The following is a 14,470-nucleotide window of genomic DNA, read 5'->3' as shown; positions in this document are numbered from 1 at the left end:
GACTTGTACTCCGGACCTTTTCATAAGTTGGTATAAGACTACACTCACAGATGGCACTCAGCTCAAAAGTTACAGGTAAAAAGAACGTGACCATCTTCTATTTAGCAAGTCTCAAATTCACTGATAAGAGCTAAGGAGCCTAAACACAAAGAAAACTGGTTGAAAAAAAAAAAGGCACTGGGTAAACATAAACCAGATAGCAGTAAGAATAAAACAGTTTCACGTGGGCTCATCTGGAGACAAAGTCTCCCTAAAACCAAGTTCATACTGAGTTTATGACTAATCTCTCTATCCAAAACTTTATTCCCTTTCTTGTCCCACCCCTGTTCCCCTCAGGACTGAGAACTGAGGAGTACCAAAGAAAAGGGGATACTGAAACCAAGCAGGACCCTGTGGAGCCTTCCTGGGTACAAAAGCACCTCCGTGTCCCTGTTTCTTGTTTGTAGGGAAAAAAAAGTCTCCTAGGCTTCCAGGAGTTCCAAAGAGTAGGCTCAAGCAGTTAACGATTAGGGCAATAGGGTCACAGGGATTAGGGCAATAGGGTCACAGGATTCCTAGTTCCTCCTGAAGGGATACAGATAACAATCTGGTGTATATCTCTGAGTTGTTCTTTAAAAACTAAGATGCCCCACCCAGGTGGAAGATGGTGACTACATGCTGACCACAAGCATTACAGACCCCAGACTGGCTGGAAAAAGAAGGCTGGGATTTCTGAATATCACCCTGTTACCTTATCACCAACCCATCACCCTGTTACCTTATCACCAACCCAACCCGTGAGCTGCTCATTCTCCTTGCTTGGGGCCCTGCAAATAAGCGCTTACTTTGTTGCAAACACCTGCTGTCAGAGTTTGGCTTTCTGGTGGGCACAGAGCCCTTGCTTGGTAACAATCTGGTATCACCTTTATGTGGATGAGTCACTAAGATGTGCTAAATGCATTCAAAAGGTATTTGACTACTAAAAATGTTTTCTTAAACTAAGAGCCTAATGTGGGGTTGTTTTTAAATGAAGATAACATAGGCAACTTAGTTCACCACTCTGTGTTGTGACAAAATACTTAAAGGAAAGTTTTTGTTTGACCTATTATAAGGGTAGTAACCAAAGTTGTGCCTTACCAGGAAATTCATGAAACAGCCACAAGTCATAGCATTACTACCAATAATACTTACTTCTTAAAATTAACTACCTATAGGTTGTTTTGAAAAGACCTAAAAGTTTTAACATAAACTTTCAGTAAATGAAAGAAGAGAAAATATTTATGAGTAGTTCAGTTATGAAAGTTATGTGTACAAGCACCATCTTCGGACTAGGCAAACATATTCTCTTATCCCCAAGCTATATTTTAAGGGCAGTATTTTTGGTGGTGGTGGTAGTATTTGTTTTATGCTTACAGATATAAACCCACAGTCCATAATCTTACTGAACTTTTTTTTGGCTGCGTTGGGTCTTCGTTGTGGCACGTGGACTTTCTCTAGTTGTGACAAGTGGGGGCTACTCTTCGTTGCGGTGCGCAGGCTTCTCATTGTGGTGGCTTCTCTTGTTGCAGAGCACAGGCTCTAGGCATGCAGGCTTCAGTAGTTGCAGCATGTGGGCTCAGCAGTCGCGGCATGTGGGCCCTAGAGCGCACAGGCTCAGTAGTTGTGGTGCACGGGCTTAGTTGCTCTGCAGCATGTGGGATCTTCCCGGACCAGGGCTTGAACCCACGTCCCCTACATTGGCAGGCGGATTCTTAACCACTGCCCCACCAGGGAAGTCCCTTATTGAACCATTTTTAAAGCATGTTCCATGTTGATCATGAAATGCAAAAACTAAAAAGGTTACCTTGACACTTAAGGAGCATTCACTTGTCAAAGAAAGACAAATTAATAATTACAATATAATGTGATATGTGTTAAAAACAGAGAAATATATGCAGTGGAAGCACAGAGGTTAGAGTAACTAACTCTGCCTGCAAGGATTCAGGAAACATTCAAAGAATTGGGTGAGGGCTTCCCTGGTGGCGCAGTGGTTGAGAGTCCGCCTGCCAATGCAGGGGACACGGGTTCATGCCCCGGTCCGGGAGGATCCCACATGCCATGGAGCGGCTGGGCCCGTGAGCCATGGCTGCTGAGCCTGTGCGTCCGGAGCCTGTGCTCCCAACGGGAGAGGCCACAACAGTGAGAGGCCCGCGTAGCGCAAAAAAAAAAAAAAAAAAAAAGAATTGGGTGACATCTGAGCTAACTCTTTCCACTCCCTCATCCTACTTCCTCTCTCTACTGTATACTGAAACTTCTTTCTTTTTGCTTGTTATTTAGGAACTTAGTAACCTTAAATTTATTCTTCTAATTTCTCATCTTTATCTTCGAAGCTGAAAAAGAAGGAAAAAATGTCACCAAGTATGCCTAGGAAAATTTCTACTTGTTTGAGAATTCCTAACGGTCATAATTACCAAACAAGAGAAGTTACCAAGCTCCCCTGCCTTTGGCTTGTAATTTTCAGTATCTACCTGTGATTTCTTCAGCAGTCTTCTGTAACTCCCTACCCATGCAATCAAGGGCTAGACAAGGAACTACAAGATAATCACATTCAGCAATTTTGCCAAAAAATGAAAAGGTGGGTTCAGAAGCAGGTTGCATCTTGTTTCACTGTTTTTACAGTGAAGATTACTACTGAATCCTGCAGTTATTAGGATCGTCTTTTTGCCTTCACATATATACTCAGATGTTAGTAATTCTATGTAGCTTGGCTAAAAACAGCTAAAATATTCTCGTATATATACTTACCATTTGTGAGTTTTTGTCAAAATGCTTTTGTGCACCTCCTAAACTCTGACTTCCTAATATAGTAGCAGAACTTTATTGCAAGCATGTATACTTGACTTTGAAATGTTTTCCAAAAATGAAGGTAACATATACATAGCAGATCAGGACTTGGCTGTTAAAAAATAAAGAGTAGAGGGCTTCCCTGGTGGCGCAGTGGTTGAGAGTCCACCTGCCAATGCAGGGGACATGGGTTCGTGCCCCGGTCTGGGAGGATCCCACATGCCACGGAGCGGCTGGGCCCGTGAGCCATGGCCTCGGAGCCTGTGCTCCACAATGGGAGAGGCCACAGCAGTGAGAGGCCCGCGTACCGCAAAAAAAATAAAAATAAAATAAAAAAATAAAAAGAGTAGAAAAAGACCAAATTTAACAGTTCAAAACCTATTTTGTTTAAAGAGTGAGTTCTCATCACTATTTCTCATTAACATTACTTATTTCTGACATCTTTGAGACATTACCTTCTTTTACTGATCGGTATTCTCTCAATTTAGCTAACAGATTTTGGAGAAACCAAAGCCTTTAGGAACACCATAAATCCAGCTTGGAGAAAAACTCATATTTATATTAAGGGGTTCCAAGGAAGCCACAGTTAATATGCAAACTATTGCCCCTTTCCCTGGTAGGTCTTTACCCAACCATATATACCTCTCTTAACATCTAACATTAGGCACTTGCTGGTGCAAAGTGATACTTATTTATAATGAAGAAGCAAAGGCTATATTAAATAGATCTTGTATGACACCTTCATATTTTTCCAGCTTTTAGCTGGGGGAGGGAAGAAGGAGTTATCTTGCATACAACAAAAATTTCCCTTTCTTCTTGGAAGAGAATTCTTAATTGCTAGATTTTGAAATAGTTGGTTTCAAAAAAAAAATACACATATACCTTTAAACAGACCAACAACACCCAAGGGTCATTCTGAGCTTTGCCAGCTGTACCCTGAATCCTCAATGTACCTCACTTCCCTTCCCCCCTTAACAGTTAAATCCCTGCAACTCATCCTTAAACCTGATCTCTAATGCCATCTGCTGTTGCAGTTCTGTGTCCTCAAAAAGCTCTACCAATCTGCTCCAATATTATTCCTGCTTGACTTTCACCACTGTATGAAGACCAAGGTAGTTCACTATTAACAGATTTATAAAATAAAATTCAGGTACTATAACTTTGGTAATATTTAACATTACGGTTATAAATGATAGGGTTCCTACTTACTACAAGTAATCCTAAATTCTTCAAACAGAAAAACTTTCCCAAAAATCAATCATTTTAACTTTAAAATGTTTCCTCTTTCTAAGAGGAATACTAATATAAAACAGGATCACAAAACTTTAAAAACAAAGAAAAAATCCCATGAACAAATCGGTATGGTCATGCAATTTCTGCTTTAATATCTGATAGCACTGGGGTTCTCTGGGTGCAGTGGTTAAGAATCCACCTGCCAATGCAAGGGACACTGGTTCGAGCCCTGGTCCAGGAAGATCCCACATGCCGCAGAGCAACTAAGCCTGTGCGCTACAACTACTGAGCGTGCGCTCTAGAGCCCGTGAGCCACAACTGCCGGAGCCCGCACGCCTACAGCCCATGCTCTGAAACAAGAGAAGCCACCGCAATGAGAAGCCTGTGCACCACAAGGAAGAGTAGCCCCCACTCTCCGCAACTAGAGAAAGCCCGCGCCCAGCAACAAAGACCCAACTCAGCCATAAATAAATAAATAGATAGATAGATAAATAAAATCTTATAGCATTAAAAACAACACTTTATGATTTTCAGGTTAAAACTTACTTTGTAAGTCAGATCAGAGAAAAAAACTTCAACCAAAAATCTGATACAAAGAAAAAGTAGACAAAAAGTGAAGTGGAGGTTCCCTAAATTTTTGAGTGCAATACGAAGAGGTGATAAGTTCCCCACCTGTCTTCCATTCTTTATTATTTTCTTAGTACTCACCTACACTAAAGGACTGTCAAATTCTTGTTTTACAGCACAACTGACAAACATCTAGGAGACATGTTAAAACCGCCTTTGCCCTTTACTATTTACTTTGCCCCCAAAGTCCTTCTCTTTCTAGCAATTTCTAACAAAGATGTCAACATCTAATTTTAAATGAGTTCCTCTGTAAAGCTTTCCATGCATATTCTCCTGCTCATTACCTTCTCCCAACAATACTGATTCCATAAACACTCCATATGTATTTCTATTATGGAAGTTATCATATTACATCATAATTACTCATTTACTGCACATGACAGGCACTCAAATATTTTATGGAGGAATAAATAAATAAAAGAATGTTATGAGTCTAGACAAGAGATTATGTTCAAAATTAAGTGATACAAAATGTGACCCTCCTTTGTGAAAAGTACAAAGTAAAATATTAGTCCTATGATTAGTTTTCTAAAGTGTAATAGACAAAATAAAAATACACACTTAAGGTAATGAAAATGTTCTGAAATTAGACAGTGGTGATCGTTGCACACCTCTGTATGTAGCTAATATACTGAATATACTAAAAACCTCTCAACTGTACACTTTAAAAGAGTGAATTTTATGGTATTTGAATTGTATCTCAATTAAAATTATATACATTTTATCTATTTTATCTAAAATCAGGCTAATCTAATATAGGGCACAATTTAAAGGAACTACTATATGCAGAAAACCTGATAAATTACTGCTGTTTAACAGGTATGCCAAGGAAAGAAAAGCCAAAACCTAAGTAATATCAAACTCATTTTTTTCCTCAACATTTCATTTCAAAACAATTGGAATTCGTGTGAAACAATTTAAAGACTGCTAGGCAAATTAACCATATGGAGCAAGAACAGAGATAACTGTTATTATCTGTATATTTTCTTACTAAAGAACCTACATTAATCTATCAGTTCTATAATTTAATAAAATCTTAGGCCAACAGACCTTAATTAGAATACTTGGATTCACTGAGGGTTTTAATAATTCTCCATAAAAATCACTTTACTGAAACTCAAAATTACATCTCCAAAGGACTGTTTCTTAAATAATCTATTAAGTCAGCACACTCATTTTTTTTCTAAACAGAAAACTATCTTTTGGCAGGGAAATTATAATTACAGCTGTAAATTTTAACACTGCCTCTTCTCCTTTTAAGTTGGTGTGTGATAAATACAAGTAAATATAATGACTTCCCTACTTTCACTTTCTAAAATACTGCAGAAGAATGACTATACCATTCTGACAACTTATGAAATGACACAGACACAACATGAAGTTGGCAAGACAGCCAAATCCAAATTTTTACAGGAAATTTAAAAGAAAATATGCCTTTCCACCATAGACAAAACAAAAATGAGACAGGAAAATCTATTTTAAAATTAATAATGAACGTATTTCTTATAAAACAATCAGGTGATTTCTACTCTAGCCATAAGACAGGCTAAATAGCATAAAGGTCCGTCTACTACAATAAAATAACTCAATCCAGCATAAGATGCCAAGTTTGTTGCACTGTGGCCTCACAGGAAGTAAGAAAAATCTCCAAGGGTACCAAAAGAAAAGAAAAAAGAAGGGTGATCTAAGTAGGCGTAGTTGCCCAGAGGGTAAACGTACCAATTCATGGCCTAGGGGTAAAATGGGGCTCTCCCCCAGGAAAGGTGTTACTAACACACCCTAATTCCTGGCAAAGCAAATTCAGAGCTTCTGAAGGAGAACCAATTAGGTTCCAAGTTCAACCACAGATAAAGATGAACAAAATATGAACTTTATAATCAATTGGACAAGTTCTAGAAAAAAGTTCTATTTTTATTAAAAATCACATAAAGCTTATAAACTAATAGGCAATAATGCAAGGAACACTCTTAAATATGAGTAATGAGGAAGGATTAACCCTACCAGATATGAAACATAATAATTAAAACTATTATGCTGGCAAATAGAGACCAATGACACAAAGTGGGAAATCAGACCAGACTCAAGTACACATGGAAATTCAGTGTATGGTAAAGGTAGTGTCTCAAATCTGAGGACTAAAAAAAACTTAATAAAAGGGGTGAGACAACTTGCAGCTATTTGGAAAAAGATAAACTTGGATCCACAACTCATATTACACATCATTATAAACTCCAAATGGATCAAATATTTATATATTTAAAATGAAACATAAGGGAATTCCCTAGCAGTCCAGTGGTTACAACTTGAGCTTTCACTGCTGTGGACCTGGGTTCAATCCCTGGCCGGGGAACTAAGATCTGCGGCCAAAAATAATAATAATGAGAAAATGAAACATTAAAAAACTCCTATTACAAAATATAAGGAGATCTTTTATAAACTTAAGAGTGAAGGCCCTTCTAGTTATATGTCAAATTCTAGAAGCCATAAAAGGAAAGATTAATTAAATTCAGTAAAAAACTAAAGACTTCTGCATGGCAAAATAAAAAATAAGCAAGGTCTAAAAACAAATGACAAACTGGAAAAAATATTCGTCACCCATATTCCAAAGGGCTAAAGAAGCTCTCTTAGTTTCATACAGGAAAATCCTCCACAATATGCTAACACACTATTTAAGTGGAAAAAACAATGACACAAAACCGTGTGTACAGTATAGTACCATTTATATTTTTAAATTGGGGGGGAAGGGATTACTTGCATTTGCTTGTATATATATATAATATATTTCTGGGAGATATCAAAAGCACTGATGTTGTAGTTTTGTTCCTGGAAGCTTCTTTGCACCAATTTTGGTTCCAAACAATTTGCTCTTATTTATTTTCCAAGTAAGACAATTTCAATACACAGAACAGTTTTTCTTCATTTTGGTTGAGAAATGGTTGTTCTGCTTAGCTAGTTATCATAGTTAGCATGGGGTTGTCACATGATTGCCTAAAAGGAGACTCCAAAATGGATTTGAGGGGAGAGAAGGGTAATGATGGTAACAATGTTTCATTGTTTCCTTTTTTATCTTTTAAATTCTGAATCATAGGAGTGTATTACCTAATCAAAATAATAGTTACTAGTCCAATATCCATACTCATATACATTAAATTTTTTATATGAGTTTCCCATGTCCGAAGTATCTCTTGCTATCTTAATCAGTTTCTGAATTCAGAGAGCAAGTTCAGGGTGAGAGGGATACCTGAAAATCTCTCAAAGACCTAAATGTAAGAGCCAGGACTGTAAAACCCTTAGAAGACAACATAGGGGAAAATCTTCATGATGTTAGATTTGGCAGTGATATCTTTGCTATGACACCAAAGCACTGGCAATAGGAAAAAAAACACAGACAAATTGGGGCTTCTCTGGTGGTGCAGTGGTTGAGAGTCTGCCTGCCGATGCAGGGGACATGGGTTCGTGCCCCGGTCCAGGAAGATCCCACATGCTGCGGAGTGGCTGGGCCGGTGAGCCATGGCTGCTGAGCCTCCGCGTCCGGAGCCTGTGCTCCACAACAGTGAGAGGCCCGCGTATCGCAAAAAAAAAAAAAAACACACACAAAAAAAATCAAAACAAAAACAGACAAATTGGAGTTCATTAACACTGAAAATGTCTATGTATCAGGACACTATCAAGAGAGAGGAAAAAGACAACCCACAGAATGGGAAAAAATATTAGCAACTCATATATCTAGACTATATCTAGAACTCTGAAAACTCAGCAACAACAACAAAAAATCCAAAATTCAAAAGCAGTCAAAAGACTTAAACAGACATTTCTCCAAAGAAGATATACAAATAGTCAATAAGCTCAAGAAAAGATGCTCAACACCATTAGTCATCAGGGAAATGCAAAGTAAAACCACAGTGAGATACAACTTCATACCCCTTAGGATGGCTATTATTTAAAATACACATACATACACATTTACACACACACACAGAAAATAAAAAGCAGTGATGAGGATTTGGAGCAACTGAAACCCCCATGCATTGCTGGTGGGAATATGAAATGGTATAGGTGCTATGGAAAATAGTTTGACAATTCCTCAAAAAGATACAGACTTATCATAGGATCCAGCAATACTACTCCTAAGTATATTACCCAAAGGAATAGAATGCAGGAATTCAAACAGATGTCTGTACACGAATGTTCACTGCAGCATATTTTCCAATAGCCAAAATGTGGAAGCAATCCAAGTGTCCACAGATGATGAATGGATAAACACAAAGTGGTATAAACGTACAATGGAACATTATTCAGACATAAAAAGTATTTCTGGTATATGCTACAACATGGATGAACTTGAAGACATTATGCTAAGTGAAATAAGCCAGACACAAGAGGACAAACATTGTATGATTCCACTTATATGAGGTACCTAGAATAGACAATTTCATAGAGACAGAAAGTAGATTATAGGTTACCAGAGGCTTAGTGGAGGGGCAATACAGAGTTATTGTTTAATGGTTACAGAATTTCTGTTTGGGGTGATAAGAAGGTTTTGGAATCAGATAGTGGGGATGGTTGCACAACACTGTGAATGGAATTAGTGATACTGAATTTACACTTAATGACCAAAATGGCAAATTCTATATTAATATATTTTACAACAATTTTTAAAAAGTTAATAATGTAATATATCAAAAACCACTGAATTGTACAGTTTAAATGGGTGGATGGTATGATATGTGAGTTATATATATCTCAATAAAGATATTTTAAAAAATACCCAGACATACTGAGTCAGAACCAATAAGAACGTATCAGGAATCTATACTTCTAATAAATATCTTACACAAATATCTTGGTATATACTTGCAAGTATTCTGTAAGATAGTTTCTTAGAAGTGACAGTGCGGAATCAAGGAATTGACCATTTTTAATTATGACAGATACAAGCAAACTACTCTCAAAAAGTACGGCATCTGGGACTTCCCTGGTGGCGCAGTGGTTAAGAATCCGCCTGCCAATGCAGGGGACATGAATTCGAGCCCTGATCCGGGAAGATCCCACATGCCACGGAGCAACTAAGCCCTAGAGCCCGCGAACCACAACTATTGAGCCCGTGTGCCACAACTACTGAAGCCCACGTGCCTAGAGCCCATGCTCCACAGCAAAGACAAGCCACCGCAATGAGAAGCCCATGCACTGCAACAAAGAGTAGCCCCTGCTCACTGCAACTAGAGAAAGCTCGCGCACAGCAACGAAGACCCAACACAGCCAAAAATAAAAAAATTTAAAAAGTATGGTATCGGGACTTCCCTGGTAGTCCAATGGGTAAGACTCTGTGCTCCCAATGCAGGGGGTCTGGGTTTGATCCCTAGTCAGGGAACTAGATCCCACATGCATAGCGCTACTAAGAGTCTGCATGGCACAACTAAGAAGTCCACATGCCGCAACTAAAAAAGACCCAACGTGCTGCAACTAAGACCAGGCGTGGAATGAATGAATGAATGTTCTTTTTTTTTAAGTACAGTATCAATATACTCCCCAGCAACAGGGCATGAGAGTGGTTGTTTCCCCTATATTCTTGCCAACACTGAATGTTATTACATTTTTTAGTTTTGCCAAAATGTAATACAGAAAGATAAATCTCAAAAGTAATGAAAAATAAACCAAATACATCTTAAACTTAAACAGTGCTGTATGTCAATTATATCGCAATAAAACTAGGGGAAAATACATTAAAAGAACCAAAAATCGGACCCTTAAAATCTATAACTTATATGGCATGAAGAGCATCTAATACTTTTCAAAAAAATAAACTTTAAACTTTAGTTATTAACATGCCAGTTACTAAACTGTGGATTGAAATTTTTAAAAACTAAATGACATATTTGAATCACTCTAAATAATAGAATCCGTAAGTAAACTACTATAAATTTAACAATATGTCACATAATTCAAGAAACGGAAAATTTCATTTTTGAACCTGAACTTGAGTTTTGTCATTAAAAATTACATCAACAGTTATCAATGAGTTAGTACTAACCAGGATAGCAAATTATTTTTTCAGAGGGTCTTGTTTTTGTCCTCTGAACGTTGTTGAAAGAAAAGTTTGATTAAGAAATAAAATCTATGATCTATATTTCTATGTTTTTACTAGAAATTTAAGGCTTAATATTTGCTTTAAAAGCAGCACTGACGGACTTGCCTGGTGGTGCAGTGGTTAAGAATCCGCCTGCCAATGCAGGGGACATGGGTTCAAGCCCTGGTCTGGAAAGATCCCACAGGCCACGGAGCAACTGAGCCCGTGAACCACAAGTACTGAGCCCGCGAGCCACAACTACTGAAGCCTGTGTGCCTAGAGCCCGTGCTCTGCAACAAGAGAAGCCACCGCAATGAGAAGCCCACGCACCACAAGAAGAGTAGCCCCTGCTCACCACAACTAGAGAAAGCCAGCGCACAGCAACAAAGACCCAACACAGCCATAAATAAATAAATAAATAAATAAATGAATGAATGCACGGACAAAAACCCAACTACTTTTTGAAGAATTGGGGGGAAATGTTTTGGTTGCTTTAAAATAAATAAAACAAAACTCCCAAGCTTTCTTAGACTACCAACATGCCTCATAACAGTGCATCTTTCTCTCCTTAGCCACTGATGCTTAATCTTTTTGGAGTCATGAACCCTTCAGAGAAGCTAGTAAGAACTATGTAAAAACGCATCCAAACAAACACAGAATTCTTCAGACCATCATATGCTGAGAGCAAGTACAGATAACCAAACCCTTCCAGAGATCCCTTGTAAAGCAACACCTTAGGCTGTAAAAAGAACATTCACAAGAATCCACCACATGCTAACTACTATATATAAATTTAATTCTTTTTTTAAATTGAAGTACAGTTGACCTACAATATTGTGTTCATTTCAGATATACAGCAAACTGACTCAGTTTTTTTTTTAGATTATATTCCATTACAGGTTATTACAAGATATTGAATATAATTCCCTGCTCTATATAGTAAATCCTTATTGCTTATCTGCTTCATGTATAGTGGTTTGTATCTGTTAATCCCATACTCCTAATTTGTCCCTCTGTCCCTCTGTCTACCCTTTGGTAACCATAAATTTGTTTTCTATGTCTATGAGTCTGTTTCTGTTATATATAAAGATTCATTTATATTATTTTTAGATTCCACATATAAGTCATACCAAATAATATTTGTCTCTGTCTGACTTACTTCACTAAGTAAAATATTCTCTAGGTGTATCCATGTTGCTGCAAATGGCAATATTTATTTCTTTTTTATGGCTGAGTAATATTCCCCTGTGTGTGTGTGTGTGTGTGTGTATAAAAGCATATATGTATATATGCATATATACACACACACATCTACATACATACATACGTACACACTACATCTTCTTAAGCCAATCGTCTGTTGATTGGTACTTGGGTTGTATGTCTTGGCTACTGAAATTTAATTCTTTATATACCCATTTAATACAGGCATTAATAGCCCCATGTTATAAATGAGGAAACCACAGCTCAGTTAAGATAAACCAAATTGCCTGTGTATAGTTATTAAGCCAGGATTTGAATTTGGTTCTGACTCTGTAATTCATGCTCTTTCCATCGTTTATGAAGAACTAATTTAGAGGGCAGTAATATAGTCAACATCCTATGCTAAAGTAACTGTTGGAAAAATAAACACCTAACCCATTACCAACAGTGTTTTAAGTATACAGATAGCTTTCCTCAGGAACCACAAACTATATTCTGTTACAAATAATATAAGTGGGATATAAACTACTTATATATTAAGAATATGTATTGTGGGTGAAATCCTTTCAGTACAAAACCTCATTATTAGCACTATTAAAAAAATACTATAGAAAGATTACTAAAGACAATCATCTCAAAGCCCTTTAAAAATTAGCTGTGCAAGACAAGCTCTAACATTGTCTCAAGTAAAAAGGTCTAGATAAAAATTTTTTAATCCACCTTCCGAAAATTCTTGAGGGCAGCAGGAATAGAACCATCCTGAAAGGTAGGTGCTTTTGTAATCATTTAATATCTTTAAGCCTCAGTTTCTTCTCTATTAATTTGTCTATAGTCACATTGTTAGTAAACAGGAGGGCAAGATTCAACTCTAGGTTTCCTAACTAAAAATCCAATCAATATTCTTTCCACTAGGCCATGTAGGAGCAGCAATCTGGATATACCCCATTTAAAATATTTGCCGTAATTTTACAAGTGCATACATGGTTATACCATCACTCATATCTGTGACAAGCCTCAAGGCCTGTTTTGGCTCACAAAACAGACTATTTGGAAATAACATAAGAAGATTAAAATCAAAATTCCTAAAATATGTACGTAGGTTCGATAAAAATTAATAGAGAAATCCAAAGATTGTTAATCATCACATATTGTTGGGAATTCTACTTACCCGCTTTGAAGGACAGTGCTCATTCTTTTCATCTGTCATCTTCCCACTTTTAAGTGCTTTCCTTGGGTGCTTGATAGTTGTTTTTATGGCAGGTCGACATACATAGTTCTCCAAGTTCTTTGGAGGTTTTTTAGTTCTCTTAGCCTGAAGGCCAATTTTCAATTTTAAATTTCCCTCTGAAAAGTTTGTTTCTTTCACTGAAAACTGTTGCTGTGCATCAGTCAAACCATCATCTTTCCCTGCTTCGATGGTTCTTTCCCGATTCCACTTGCGAAGGTCCTCTTCCTCCTTTGTGTTGTTCTCTAGCTCTACTTCTCTCTTGCTGACCAGTGTACCAGTACTGATGGCAGAGGGACTCTTTCTTGAAAATCCTTCGGAATCAGAACCCAATCCTAACATAGCAGTATTTCTAGGGTCCATCACAAGGGTATGTTATTGCCAAGGAATCTTATGAAAATTTTACAGAACTGTGTTCCATAAAAAACAGGGATCTCCAAAACTGGCAACCAGCATCTCTTTCTCTGCAGGATAGACCATAACAAAAAATTTATCAGAACAGAGGCAATTATTAACATGAGAAGTGGGTATAGGGGGAGGAGAAGAAGATCAGGAAGAACCAAAAATCAGTTAAAATGGATCAAAATGCCCTTCAAAATGGATTTAAATTCATTTAGTTATAAATAAATTTAAATTTCAGAATAAGTTTATTATTCTCCAGATATCATAAATAAGCTGTAGTGGTATGGTGCAAATCAATGTTTAAGATCCACTGTTCTAACTCAAGCAACAAGCTTCTGCAACTGACAGTAAAGCAAACACAGTCTAAGATAAAAATAATATCATATATTTTAACACTCCTCAGTTTCAAAGGAATGTGTTTCTTACGTTTTAGTTAAATAAAATCAATTTCACCGAAGGCAAAGAACCATGTTTTGGGCTGGTTTCAGCACTCCAATATTTTTTATAAGAGATGGTAGACTTTTTAGGTTAGGACTCTTAGGCTGGAATTATCTCTATTGTTGGTTTACAATTCAACTCTGAATTCATTTACTCATTCATTCATTAAAAAGTATTTCTAAACACCTATCATGTGCCAGGCACTGTGCAACACCCTGGAAATACAGTATTCAACAAAACAGATCCAATTCCTAAATTTACAAGCCTTATACTCTAGTGAGAAAGACAAACATTAAATAATTATATAAATGATTTAGAACAATTGTTATAAAAACTCTAAACAGCAGAAATATATTTTCACACGTTTTCCCAATAGCAAATAGTCAGCGGTCATGCTTCAATCTCCCAAATCTATAAATTATTTTAAAACCAGAACGTAGATTTATTATTTTACAATAGTTTGTACACCTTAA

The 14,470-nt window shown here is 37.1% G+C and overlaps 1 protein-coding gene across 5 annotated transcripts in view; it reads right to left on the bottom strand.

The window, feature by feature from the left end:
• The window catches only part of ASH1L (ASH1 like histone lysine methyltransferase), a 187,803-nt gene extending 174,283 nt beyond the window's left edge, over positions 1–13,520 (bottom strand). For all 5 annotated transcript variants that reach the window (XM_060136621.1, XM_060136630.1, XM_060136638.1 and 2 more), the window contains exon 1: positions 13,101–13,520. In XM_060136621.1, the coding sequence (XP_059992604.1) occupies positions 13,101–13,520 (420 nt within the window). The remainder of the gene's footprint in view (positions 1–13,100) is intronic.
• Between the last annotated feature and the right edge of the window lie 950 nt (positions 13,521–14,470).

Source organism: Lagenorhynchus albirostris, chromosome 2 (assembly GCF_949774975.1).
Source record: "Lagenorhynchus albirostris chromosome 2, mLagAlb1.1, whole genome shotgun sequence".
In the NCBI taxonomy this organism is placed as follows: Eukaryota; Metazoa; Chordata; class Mammalia; order Artiodactyla; family Delphinidae; genus Lagenorhynchus; species Lagenorhynchus albirostris.
The sequence above is the reverse complement of the archived record's forward strand: the minus strand, read 5'-3'. Positions and strand labels throughout refer to the sequence as shown.